Below are 13,249 nucleotides of genomic sequence, written 5' to 3'. Positions count from 1 at the left end.
CAAGTTGTTCTACACAAATCCCTCAGATGAGATCTTTTTTTGCATAGATATTTTTTTTTTATTGCCCAGGAAAGAACCGATAAATTTCACTGTTCACATGCTGACTGTTTTGTAACAACATGCCCCGAAATAGTCTTGTTGTTTTTTCCTCAAAATGTATTAGTTTTGAACGAAATATTTTATTGCAGTTGTGCTCTTCCTTATTACATAATTTATATTTGACGACTTATTTTATTTTGTTTGAATTTATTTGTAATATAAAGACAAACTTTTATTTCAAGCTTCTTGCCAAGGCAACATTTTTCATTCTCATTCTCATTTAGTTTAACTTAATACTAAAATAACTGAAACTGAAATAAATAATAAAAACTATATATATCTATATGTATATATATATAATTATTAAAAATGTCAAAAAATCACAACCAAATTAATAATCTCGATGCAAACAGAAAATACAACACTGTCTTATTAATTTTACATAATTTTATTTGATGTATATGGATTTTTGACTTATTCTCTTTTATATATTTGAAAACTTTTATTTTTATTTTTTTTTATTAGGCCTATATGTTGAAGATCTTCATCTAATGCTTAGGATTTAAGGTAAATATGAACTCCAGCTGTGGTTTAAATCTAAAAAGAATACAGCACCATATGAGAACGGGTGCTCTAGGCTTATTTTAGCAAAAATGATTATAATTGTGTAATGGGCAGCTTCTCTTGACAAATGTGGCCGATTCTGTCATACATTGAGCTCTCGCGGCTCCAGGCTTCTCGTATGGGTGATCGTGGGTATTGCTTTGACTGGAGATTGAGCTCATGTCATGACTGAGTTATCAAACTCAACCTACTTATTTTGCAATGCGCATTCGAATAGTGTTTTCAGATACTCTGTGATTGATTGAGCCCTTCTTGTCTGCAAAAGTGGGTGAGACGAAGAAAATCAATCATGTTATTGAGCTCAATACATCATACATGCAATGAAAAGATCACAAAGACCAAACACAAGATTGTGAGATTTGTATAGCTCTGGATTTATAAATGCTTTGAAGCCACCAGGGGGCAAACTTTAACTAAATTAAACATTTTATGTATATGTATATGTTTATGTATATGTATATGTACTGTATATCTAACAGAAAAAGAAATCCTTTAGTATACATTCCTGTCTTGGATCTCCATTACTGAACTTGATCGATTCATGGTAGAAATACTTTTCTCTGGTGTTCAGCTTATAAACACATCACATTTAAATTTACAAGCGCTGGTGTATAAGAGTACAGTGAATACAGTGCGTATGTGATATATTATGTTCGATCTCATGTCCAACAAGTCATTGAAATGCACTTCCATTCCAGCCATTTGTGAATGGCAACTCTGATTGCTAGATAAATGGCCGGCTGTCTAGAGTACATGCAAGGTGAATTGTAAACAGTGGAAATTGCCCTAAATATGGCCATCTGCTCTGAAAATGAGAAGCATAATAGATGCTGTTACAGTGACCATAGACTGACATCGGCATGACACAAAACATAGGCACTTAAGTCACAAAAATCTCAACGAGCCATCACACGGCCTTGCGAAATGCTTTTTCCAGCGGTATATTTATGACTGTGCCCAGTGAAGCCACTCTAAATCTATATGTGCTATGAAGAGCCGAGATGTGCTGCCCCCAGGAAACTTCAGCAGACCAGAGTAATGACTGTGTGCTATGGAGAGAAGAATTTCATATTTGACTCTCACTCCTGGCAGACCGAATTCAGTGTCCTTGAAGATTTGATGTCATGTTAAAATGAAAGCTTTTTCAGAACTAATGCAGAGTCGTTGACCATTGACAATGACATATCCACATGCTGGTGTGACACTGTCAGTAGAGTGTTTACCCAAGCTTATCATATTTAATTAATTTTAATACCGTCGTTACGGTTGCTTAGCCATTACTTGCCATTGAAAGTTAAACGGAACTGACATCGTTTTTCCAAAAAGTGAATGGGAAAGTCTAACATATCTAGCCAAACATACTTGAGTAAAAGGAAAAAAAATGCTTTGGTCATTTTGATTTAGGTGTTTAAAAGCAAAAAGAAATTTGTAAGTGAATGATGAAATGAAGAGATTTTCACATTAAAGGTCTTTTACATTACATTTCACATTAGGTCTTTGATGCACTAAAAGGGACCTGTTCAGTCACAGATTTCTCATGTGTAAAGCTCAAGGGGAACTACCTCTCTGGTGAACGTTAAAATCAGCTTTATTGCAGTTTGAATGTTTAATATACAGTTGTATATTATAGCTGTATAGTAGTGGTGAGACAAATCTATTTACAAGGACAAATTACCAGTTTATTCCTGTGATGCGAAGCTGAATTTTCAGCAGCCATTATGCCAGTCTTCATTGTCACAAGGTATTTATTATTTCACAAATATACTGAAAAAATTGATAAGCATATTATAACTTTTAAAGGCTTTTATTGGCAAAAAATATGATGAGTCAATATTTACAGTGTTGACTCTTGTTGTTCATAACCTCTGCAGTTCGCTCTGGCATGAGGGATATTCTGGGCCAAATCCTGACTGATGGTGATCCATTCTTATCTTATTAGTTCTCGGGGTTGATCACAATTTGTGTTCATCTGCTTGTCCATTCTTCTTTTGAGGACTGACCACAGGTTCTCTATGGGATTGAGATCCGGGAGTTGCCTCGCACCAGATCAAAAATTTCAATGTAATGATCTTCGAGCCACTTCTTTATCACTCTTGCTTTGTGACATGGTGCTCCATCATGCTGGAAAATGCACGGATCATCACCAAACTGCTAATGGATCGTTGAAAGAAGTCGCTCTTGCAGGACGTTTTGATACAATTCTTTATTCAAGGCAATGTTTTTGGGCAGAATAATGAGAGAGCACACTCCCTTGGTTGAGAAGCAACCCCACACATGGATGGTCTCAGGATGCTTCACTGTTGGCACAACACAGGACTCATGGTAGTGTTCACCTTTTCTCAAATCAAATGACTTTTTTGTCAAATCACCACAGCACATGTGCCTTGATGAGTGAATTTCTTTAGAGTTTGCTCCATGCAGTGTTGATGGTGATGGGTGAGTGATACTTTGAAATCCACCACCAGCTCCTTGGTCTTGTCTTCTTCTCTGAAAAATCGATTTTCCAGATGGTTAAACAGTTGGAAGGGAGCTTCAGAAGAAAATAACTTTGCACCAGTCTTCTGCTGTCCAATCCTAGTACTTCCTGCAATATTTCAGTCTGTCCTTGACATTTTTCTTGGAGAGAAATTGTTTTTCTTAGCTGCCATTCTTGACACCAGGCCATTGTCCAAAAGTCTTGGTCTCACTGTGCTGAGCAAGCTCTTCACTGCTGGAGACACGATTCTGTAGCTGAATCCTCAGGAGTAGACGGTCCTGGTGCTTGCAGGAAACTCTGGGACGTCCTGAAGACTTCTTTACTGCAGTCGAACCTTTCTACTTGAACTTCTTGATGATCCAGTAAATGGCTCTCTCGTTGTAGCAGTGTACTTGCATGTGAGGCCGTTTTGATGAAAACCAAGGATGGCTGCATGTGTTTATTTGGAGGTAACCATTGCTAACAAGAACACAATGATTTCAGGAGCTTCTTCCCTCCATCAGTCTGGTCTTACAATCTAATTAGTGATTTCAAATGACTAGTACTCATTCACACCTCCAAATGTGCTGCTGATATAATTAGTCAATTAACGTTAGCTGGTCATTTTGTGTCAGGTTGAAAATACAGTGAAATATATATATATATATATTGTGACAGGTGGCGCTCCTGTCAGCTAAGAACAAGAAACGGAGGATACAATTCACACATGCTCACCAAAACTGGACAACAGAAGATTGGAAAAAACTTTGCCTGGTCGATGAGTCTCAATTTCTGCTGGGTCATTCAGATGGTAGGGTCAGAATTTGGCTTAAAGAACATGAAAGCATGGATCCATCATGCCTTGTCTCAATGGTTCAGGCTGCTGGTGGTGGTGTAGTGGCGTGGGGGATATTTTCTTGGCACACTTTGGGCCCCTTAGTACCAATTGAGCATTGTTTAAACACCACAGCCTACCTGAGTATTGTTCCTGACCATGTCCATCCCTTTATGACTACAGTGTAACCATCTTCTTAATGACTACTTCCAGCAGGATAATGCACCATGTCACAAAGCTCAAATCATCTCAGACTGGTTTTTTGAACATGACAATGAGTTAACTTTACTCAAATGGCCTCCACAGTCACCAGATCTCAGTCTGATAAAGCAGCTTTGGGATGCGGTGGAACGGGAGATTCGCATCATGGATGTGCAGCCGACAAATCTGCAGCAACTGTGTGATGCAATCATGTCAATATGTACCAAAATCTCTGAGGAATGTTTCCAAAACCTTGATGAGTCTGTACTAAAATATGTAAAAAAAAATAAAAAAACTTATTTTAAAGTATAAATTCCCTTGAATAAAACATACAGTACTGGGTTATTATTCTAGTAGCACTTGTTTGTATTTGTCCAGGAAGCACTTCTTATCTAGCTAATAGCTTTCCAAATTGTTTGCTTGCCATCTGTTGTTTGCAATAGTCTCATATGCGACACTAAAGCACTTTTGCAAGTCACTCTGCATAAGAGCGTTTGCTAAATGCCTTAATGTAAAAGTATAGAAATGAAGTGCAATTACTAAAGTACTTTATACCCCTGCATAAGAGTCAGTTTTCTCAGAATAGAAATACTGGTTTACTGGTTATGTTGCAGCACTGAAACTGCTACACATCATATTTTTAATGGGGGAATATATTTCCCCTGATAATTCATGCTTACTAAGGTAGACCAAAACTCTGCTTTTCATAAATCAGCATGTTGCTATATTCTAGAGACATAATCTATGAATGTCACATCATTTATCCTGATAAACACTTACAATTATTGAGATGCATTAAGGACATTTTTCCTGCCATTACATTACAATGCAAGTATAGACCCTTTTATTTCATAGATTTATGTAACAAATAACTAATAAACAAAGAAAATCTTTAGTGTAAAATCCATGGTTAAGTCGCAAAATTATGACATTCTGCATGTGGTATTAAATGTCACCTCATCTGTCATAACTTGATGTCCGTGTTTGTTTGATGTCATTATTGCAATATTCTTCCTTTTTTTTTCTCTCGCAACTGTAATCATTTAAAGGGGATAATGCACCCCGAAATGAATATATTATCATTTACTCACCCTTAAGTTGTTCCAAACCTGTATGAGTTTCTTTCTTATGTTTACCACAAAAGAGGATACTCTGTAACCAAACAGTTTCCGAATGCTCCAAAGCTTCCGATGGCTACCAGCAGCTGTTTAGTAACCAACATCCTTCTAATTTTCTCCTTTTGCATTCAACAGAAGAAAGAAATTCATGCAGGTTTGGAACAAGTTGAGGATGAGTAAATTATATTGATTTTTGAGCGAACTATGCCTATAAGAATCAACATTTGAATAACACATAATGGTCAAAATCTATAATCTGAAAATCGACTGCCAGCAAAGGCTTTGTTAAAGCTTTGACTACCATCATTTAACATTTGATCCTGTTCAGTTATGCTAACCACGTTGAAAGTCAAGTCTCCTTGCTATGCAGCGATGCACAGGCACAATCAGAATTGCTGATGCGGTCAAACCATCGATGTGAAGGGATTATTGTTTGATTATAAGGATGACCTCTACATTTTATATGTTAATGTTTTGTAAATGAAGAGCAGATATTAATTTACCCATCATGCTGACTTTCTGTAAGCATTTCCCCAGCAGGTTTGATCTTTTATATCCCTATCTCTCCTTTTCTATATTGTGTCTTCAGCTGTTAATTAATGGCATTGCATAAGAAGACACTAATTCGCTAATAGTGATGAAATTACTTAAAAATCTCTCTAAACAGTGAGACGGCAGACAGGCTAGACTCTCACAGATTATATAACACATTATTTGCAAAGTCTCTGCTCTCTTCGAGACAAGATTGTGCCATTTCAAATGTCAAAATACCCTTGAGAAAGATAAGATGCATGCTTATAGAGGAAGGAATGCTTAAAAGTGGAATAGTCATTAAAAGCGCTCGAATAATGTGGCATTCACGACGTCGCTTCACAGATGCCGACATTACGGAGCGGACTTCCTCCCTAAAGCAGATGAATGTCAGATGTCAAGATGAAGACCTCTGTCAGAGGAGTCTGTTTCCTCTGAATCTGAGCGAGTGTTTGGATCAAAATTAATGACGTTTTGTCTTGACATTTACTGAACTGTTGGTTGCTGTCTGTTATGGACCATGTAGAAATATAATGGATTAATGGCCTGTGCTAAACTCATTATTCGTAAGACAAATGCCTAAATGTTTCCTGACATAGTCTTGATTTTGAACATACCTGAAATATTTCCTTCCTCCATACCGGAATTAATAATCCTGAGGTAAATAATGCAGAGGCACAGCAAAGATATAAAGCAATAAAATAGTATAAGGATGATAATAAGCCACTCCAACAAGTAAACAGGTATCTGTCAATCTCAAGGAATGGCATTTGGATTAAATAAATAAATTACTGCAGCAAGTAGAGAAACGCGCTGTACATGCAGGTATTTTTTATTTGAGACATTTACTCTTAGAATTGTACTAACTCTAAAAATAGAATCTTTCCAAGCTATATGGTAACTTTGTGTGAGGAACTGAGCTACATAGTGTTCCTGTAGCTCAACTGGTAGAGCACTGCGATAGCAAGCAAGCAAGCGCAAGGTTGGGGGTTCAATTCCCTGAGAACACATGATATGTAAAAATTGATAGCCTGAATGCACTGTAAGTCACTTAAGCGTCTGCTAAATGCATAATTTTAATTTTTTTATTTTATTTAATTTACATTTATAGTTTGGCATCATTTGTCACTTTGTTCCTTAAGGGAATATTGGATGCAAAAATCACTTTTACATGGTCTTCTTTTCAAATAAATGTGTCTTAGCAGGGTGTGGACACAAGCACCATACAACGATAAAATCCATTTACTCCTTTTTTTTTAATCCCCTAAACAGTCTCAATGATCAAGGCGTTTTGATTTTCTGAGCAGTATGACATCATAATGCTAAGGCCCCACCCATGAGCACTTAAAGATATTAGCATATTTCTGCCCTCAGCAAGCTGTATGCTGTTATCCCTGCACTTGAGCAGCTGTAGTGATCTCAACAATCTCATAAGCAATGCAGATGTTTTGTAGTTGGATGTAAAAGTGAACAGGCCATGTGTGCAATATATGAGTGATGAGTGATTTGTATGTTGATTATATCAAGGTCGTATGTTATCAAAGACAAGTGGTAATCATATGCCCGCAAATGAGTGCTTCTCTGTGCGCTCATGATTAATGCTCCATCCATAGAGGACATTAAGGATAAGGAGGGGAAAAAAGACCTTTATTTGAGATGAGTCATGTGCTTTAACCAAAAATTTAAATTAAAAAAAACAACAAAAGAAAAACATTTAATGACAACAACGGCTTATAACAGAAATGCAAGATTAATTTTGCATAGTATTAAATCTACTAGTTTCAATGAGTTTCGAAGAAAAGTTCAATGACAAAGACGAGAGATTCAATTCAAATTAATTAAACAAGAAAACAAGTAATTAACGGCTCCTCCAAGCATTTCCAAATCATTTTATACTAATGCTACTCGTGATTAAAGACATATTGATCAGCATACTCCAAAAAGACCAATATGGTTAGGGGGAAAAAACAACGACAGACATTTATGCCATCATGTTGCTTGCTTTCCCAGCACCGTCGCTTTCTGAGAGCTAATTTGCTTCACTGTTAAGCAGTTCTGACAGGACAGCTTACACTTATTGCTGGTGTTTGCATGGTGTTAAGCATTCGAGCTGTAACACTATAAAATTAGGTCTTTAAAACTCACTTCACGTCAACCTCGTAGACATTAAAAGGGTCTGCGCTCCAAAAACCAGTGAAAATATCAGCATGATTTTCATTTTCTTGATGATTTTCATGTCAGTTTCTAGTCCATTGGCCCCCTGCTTATAAATGTCTCCAATTTCACTGGCTGCTGTAGGAGGTTTTGCAGCATGGTAAGTAAATCAATATCCATCATGACTACACATACAAAGAAAGGGCTGAAGGAAACACGGGCCCATTTTTGGAAAAGCAGAATTGTGGGTGAACGGGACTAATAGATCGGTAGGGGTGTTGATGCTAATCCACCACGGGACTCCGGTAAGAAGTGTGACAGGAGACAGGGCACTGTTCCACTCTTTATCTGAAGTGTTTTAGGGTTCACAGCAGATGGCACAACATTACTCTAATTAGACTGGATATTGTACAAGTTATGGCCACAAAGTGTTAAATGTGGTCTTTCTGAAATAAACAGAATAAACAAACATCAGTTTACATCTGCTAAATATAAATTACAGACGTGTAATGGAACTAACAACTTTCTACTGTCACATTATACATTAATCAACATGAGAGGATTAACGGTAGTGAGCATACACATTTGAATCACTGTATATCTTAAATATAACAACATTATAAACAATGTAAAGTTCGATTACACAAGTTGAGTATTTAAACACAACAACGAAATTAACATAGCTGACCTATAATCAGGAATGATTAAATAAACTTACATTCAATCACGCACATTAACACCTGATGAAAATGGCGCAGCAATCGGCTATTGAAAATGAAAGTGAAACCGGAATAGCGGAACTCACATAAACTAGCGGCACACATTCATAATAATAGTCCTTCCACTATAAACACACATAGGGAATTTAGAACAGCCGCCCCCAGATTAGCATAGCTAATATGTCTAATGATAAATTCCCTAGTCGTTGGAGTCCGCTTCACCTCCGTCCGGAAGTGCCGGAAGTCTGACAAGTTTGGCCACAGGTCGTAGGTATAGGCGATCATTGACCTGTACTTGAGCTGACCTGACGTGTCCATCAGCACTGGGTATCAGTTTGACAACCCGACCAATTGGCCATTGGGCTCTGGGAAGCTGCGGGTCGATTATCATGACCACCGTGTTCTCAGTTAGATCTTGAGTTACCCGCTGCCATTTCTGGCGAGTCTGGAGACCCGGTAGGTAGTGTTGTGTAAAGTAAGACCAGAAATGATCGATGATAGTCTGGGAATGACGCCAGCGACGCTTGGACAAGGGCTCAGGGGTGTAGACCACCTGGGGAAGCGAGGCGTCTCGCCGCCCCATGAGAAGCATATTTGGGGTAATTGGATCCAAGTCTGCCACGTCGGATGAAACGTATCCCAAGGGCTTGCTGTTCAGGATACCCTCTACTTCGATCAGTACAGTCTGCAGGACATCTTCAGGCACAGACTGACTCCCGATGACTACTCGCAGTGCAGACTTTACAGATCGGATCTCCCTTTCCCATGCGCCTCCGAAGTGGGGTGCGGCGGGAGGATTCATCCTAAAAGTGATCTGATAGCTAGCCAGCTGCTCCTGCAGTCTGGGCTCCATCTCCTTGAAAGCTTCTCTCAGTTCGGTCTCGGCTCCCCGGAAGTTAGTACCCTGATCTGATATGATCTCAGATGGGGTTCCTCTGCGTGCTATGAAGCGCCTTAATGCCAGTAAGAATGCATCAGTGTCGATGCTGCTGAGCAGGTCAAGGTGAATGCATCTGGTTGTCAGGCACTTGAAGATGACGCCCCATCGCTTCTCCGTCCTACGGCCAATCTTAACCATGAATGGCCCGAAGCAGTTGACTCCAGTAGAGAAGAAGGGGGGTTGGTACAATCTTAGGCGAGCTGAGGGTAAGTCAGACATAATAGGTAGAGTCGGCTTAGCTCTCCACTTCTGACAATCTATGCACTCTCTCTGGTGTCGTTTGATGGCTTGCCTGCCCCTTAGGATCCAGAAATGGCGACGGAGCTCTGCGAAGACCCTATCAGGTCCTGGATGGAGTAGACGCTTATCAAAGTGCTTAACGATGAGTTTTGTCACCTGATGATGGGGATCTAGAACCACTGGGTGTATCTCGGTTTTGCTGAAGCCATCCAATCGCCGTAGCCTACCTCCCACACGAATTAGGCAGAACTCAGGGTCGAACTCGGGTGCAAGCGTGTTCAGACGGCTGGCTGTGGGCACCTGGTTCCCTGATTTTAAAGCCTTGAATTCCTCTGGGAAAGACTCCTCCTGACATTGACTCAAGATAAGAGCTTCTGCACGCCTGTATTCTAAGGATGCTTTACTAGTATCTTGGGCGGCCGCCCCATGGAGGGACCGGTAGGTCGCGTCGACTAAGGCACTCCAAGAAGTATACTGAGATGCATCAGGCATGTCTGGATTTCGATCGTCTGTGACTAATCCACAGAAAACAGCTTTCCTTGTTTCTGAGGTATCCTCTCGGGCCTCTGCAAGGGGCTTGACTGGCCAATGATCTGGCGGTTCACGGAGGAATCCTGGGCCTCGACTCCACATGTCAGAGTTAGCCAGCTCCTTGAGCGTTCTCCCTCTGGTAATATCGTCCGCCGGGTTATTTGAGGAGTCAACGTATCGCCAAGAGTGGAGCTCAGTCAACTCTTGTATTTCTGCCACTCTTGTCCCGACGAACACTTTGTATCTACAGGACTCAGACTGGATCCAGGTCAGTACTGTAGTCGAGTCAGTCCATAATGTCACTGTCTCTATGGCAATGGTTAGCTCCTGTTTGAGAAACTGTGCAAGCTGAGCGCTAGTCAATGCTGCACACAGCTCGAGACGTGGCATCGACAGTTGACGCTTGGGGGCTACCCTAGAGCGAGCCATGACAAAGGTAGTGTGGATCTTACTGTGTTGCTCTGCACGGAGATAAGCCACCGACCCATAGGCAACCTCGGATGCATCGCCAAACACATGAAGGCTTAATTTTGATTTCTCCACATCAAAGTCAGCAGGAAGATAGCACCTTGGAAGCGTGAGCTTATAGAGATCAGGCAGCTCCTTCTGCCATACGGTCCACTTCTCCAGCAGGTCTGCAGGAAGATTCGGATCATCCCAATCTCTCGGTTTGTTCCAGAGTCTCTGAACGAGAACCTTGGCACGGGTGGTGAAAGGAATGGAGAATCCTAGAGGGTCATATTGCGTTGCCAAGACCTTATAAATATACCTCATGGTCGGATGATCCTCTGCTAGTGTACGATGCCTGTAACCCAGGCTGTCTTCTAGGCAGTGCCACATTAAGCCAAGAGCCGGCTCCAATGGGTCTGAATGATTTTGCCGTAACCACAATTCGATGCTCTCTGAACGAGCCTTAGATGGGAGGTGCTGGACAACAGAAGGGATATTAGTGGCCCACTGTCTGATTTCAAAGCCCCCGGAGGCTAAGAGAGGCCTCATCTTGTCAATTAGTCGCTTGGCTTCCTCATCAGTGGGAAGGCTCTGTAGGCAGTTGTCCACGTAGAAGCTCCGCTCTATGGACTGCAATACTTCCTCATTGCCGAACTGCTGGCAGCGAACGTGCATCTGCAGCGCGAAGGTGGCGCAGCAGGGGCTGCAGGTCGTCCCGAAAGGCAAGACTTGCCATTCATAGATGTCTGGCGGGTCCTTTCTGCGCATGTTCCTCCAAATGAACCTCAGAAGGGGTCTATCCTCCGGTAGGAGTCTCACTTGGTGGAACATACCACGTATATCCCCACTGATGGCGACTGCGTACTGCCGGAACCGCAGAAGTACTCCTAGCAGTGAGGCACCGAGGGTAGGACCTGGAAGCAACTGCTGGTTAAGAGACATACCTTGGTAGGCAAAGGAACAATTGAAGACCAACCTGTATTTGCCATTATGCTGCACGAGGTGGTGTGGTATGAACCACGACTCCTCGTCTACCAGCTGGCCTTCTGATGGTACCCTGACAACATACCCTGAATCAAGGAGCTTCTGTATTTCAGCTTCGTACACCTTAGCCCTCTCAGGGTCTCTACTCAGGTGTTTCTCAGTGTTCCTGAGGCTGGACAAAACAGATTCCATAGTCCCCTTCAGCGGTGGAGCGTTTGGCGCACGAAGGAGTGGAGTAGCGTAGCGCCGGGACTCCGTCAACTTCTACTCGTCGCGTCTTGGTCTCCAACATGTCTGCAGCCATCTGATCCTGTTTAGACCGAGTTATCACTTTCTCGCTGCGAGATGGAAGGACATCAAGCTGCCAGAGTCGTTCAACATGCTGATAGACAGGATCTCGCAGTGGTGTAAGAGAAGTGAACAAAACACTGAGATGAAGGTATCTGATGTGGGAGCAATCCATCTGGTCCCTGGAGGACCCAACCGAGCTGCGTGCGTACAGCGACTGGTCCCGCCCGCTGGGCCCAATCTGATGGGCTCCTTTGGGGTAATTAATGTAGGATAATCAGACCCAATTAAAATTAAGGGTTGGACCCTAGCGAAAGATGGAATGGGGATCCCTCTGAGATGGTGATAACATCGCTGGAGCCTCTTGATGGGGTAGGTTTGCTTGGTAAGCGTGAGGAGAGGCGCGGTGAAGATACCTGTAAGGCTGTGCTTCTCCTCTGGCCTTGACTGTGGGGAAAGCAGCAAGTCAATTGACTGCCCCTTCAATTCTGTGATGTCATGTCGGGATGGTACGAAGGGCCATAATCTCTTCTCTTCCATCAATACCAAGTTGCTGGACAGCTGCAGGAAGGATGATACTCCGCTGAGCCCCATCATCCAAGATAGCGTAAGTTGAAATAGACCTCTTGCCTCTCCACAGAAGCACTGGAACTACTTTCAAGTACACACGACCCGTGGAACTAGGAGAAGTGAGATATGCACGCTCGTGAGAAGTTGTCAGCAGCACACTGCTAGGACCATCCTGGGCAATGGAATGCAGCACTCCGAGATGTATATTACCACAATCCCTGCAGGGCTTCTTCAGAGTACATTCCTCCCATTTATGACTTGTGCGTCCACATTTCCAGCATCTTTTCCCATCCTTTATCCACTTCAGAATCTGATCAGGTGAGCACTCAGTGATTTTGCTACACTGTGACAGGTAATGCTCCTGACTCTTACAGAACAGACACAAACGCTTCAGTCTCCTGGCCGATGACTGAGAATTAGCAGCATTGGTATGGACAGACTGCCCTGTGCTAGCTTCCATGGGCTGTTCACTTCCATGATAGACTGCAGTGGATCGAGTCTGGGGCTTGGGTACAGACTGGCGGTCCTTACGTGAGACCTGTACTCTCTCTGTCTGGTAGCGCTGCACCA

At 41.8% G+C, this 13,249-nt stretch overlaps 1 protein-coding gene across 1 annotated transcript; it reads right to left on the bottom strand.

Moving 5' to 3' along the window:
• Positions 1-8,213: 8,213 nt before the first annotated feature.
• On the bottom strand, positions 8,214-12,013 carry LOC113085597 (uncharacterized). Its single transcript, XM_026255202.1, has 2 exons — positions 8,676-12,013; positions 8,214-8,403 (listed from the first exon to the last, which is right to left on the bottom strand). The coding sequence occupies exon 1, from the start codon at positions 12,011-12,013 to the stop codon at positions 8,876-8,878; it is 3,138 nt and encodes a 1,045-aa protein (XP_026110987.1). The 3' UTR covers positions 8,214-8,403; positions 8,676-8,875.
• Positions 12,014-13,249: the final 1,236 nt, after the last annotated feature.

This window comes from Carassius auratus, unplaced genomic scaffold (genome assembly GCF_003368295.1).
Source record: "Carassius auratus strain Wakin unplaced genomic scaffold, ASM336829v1 scaf_tig00041928, whole genome shotgun sequence".
In the NCBI taxonomy this organism is placed as follows: Eukaryota; Metazoa; Chordata; class Actinopteri; order Cypriniformes; family Cyprinidae; genus Carassius; species Carassius auratus.
Note: the sequence above shows the minus strand (reverse complement) of the source record. Positions and strands in the feature narration are given on the sequence as shown.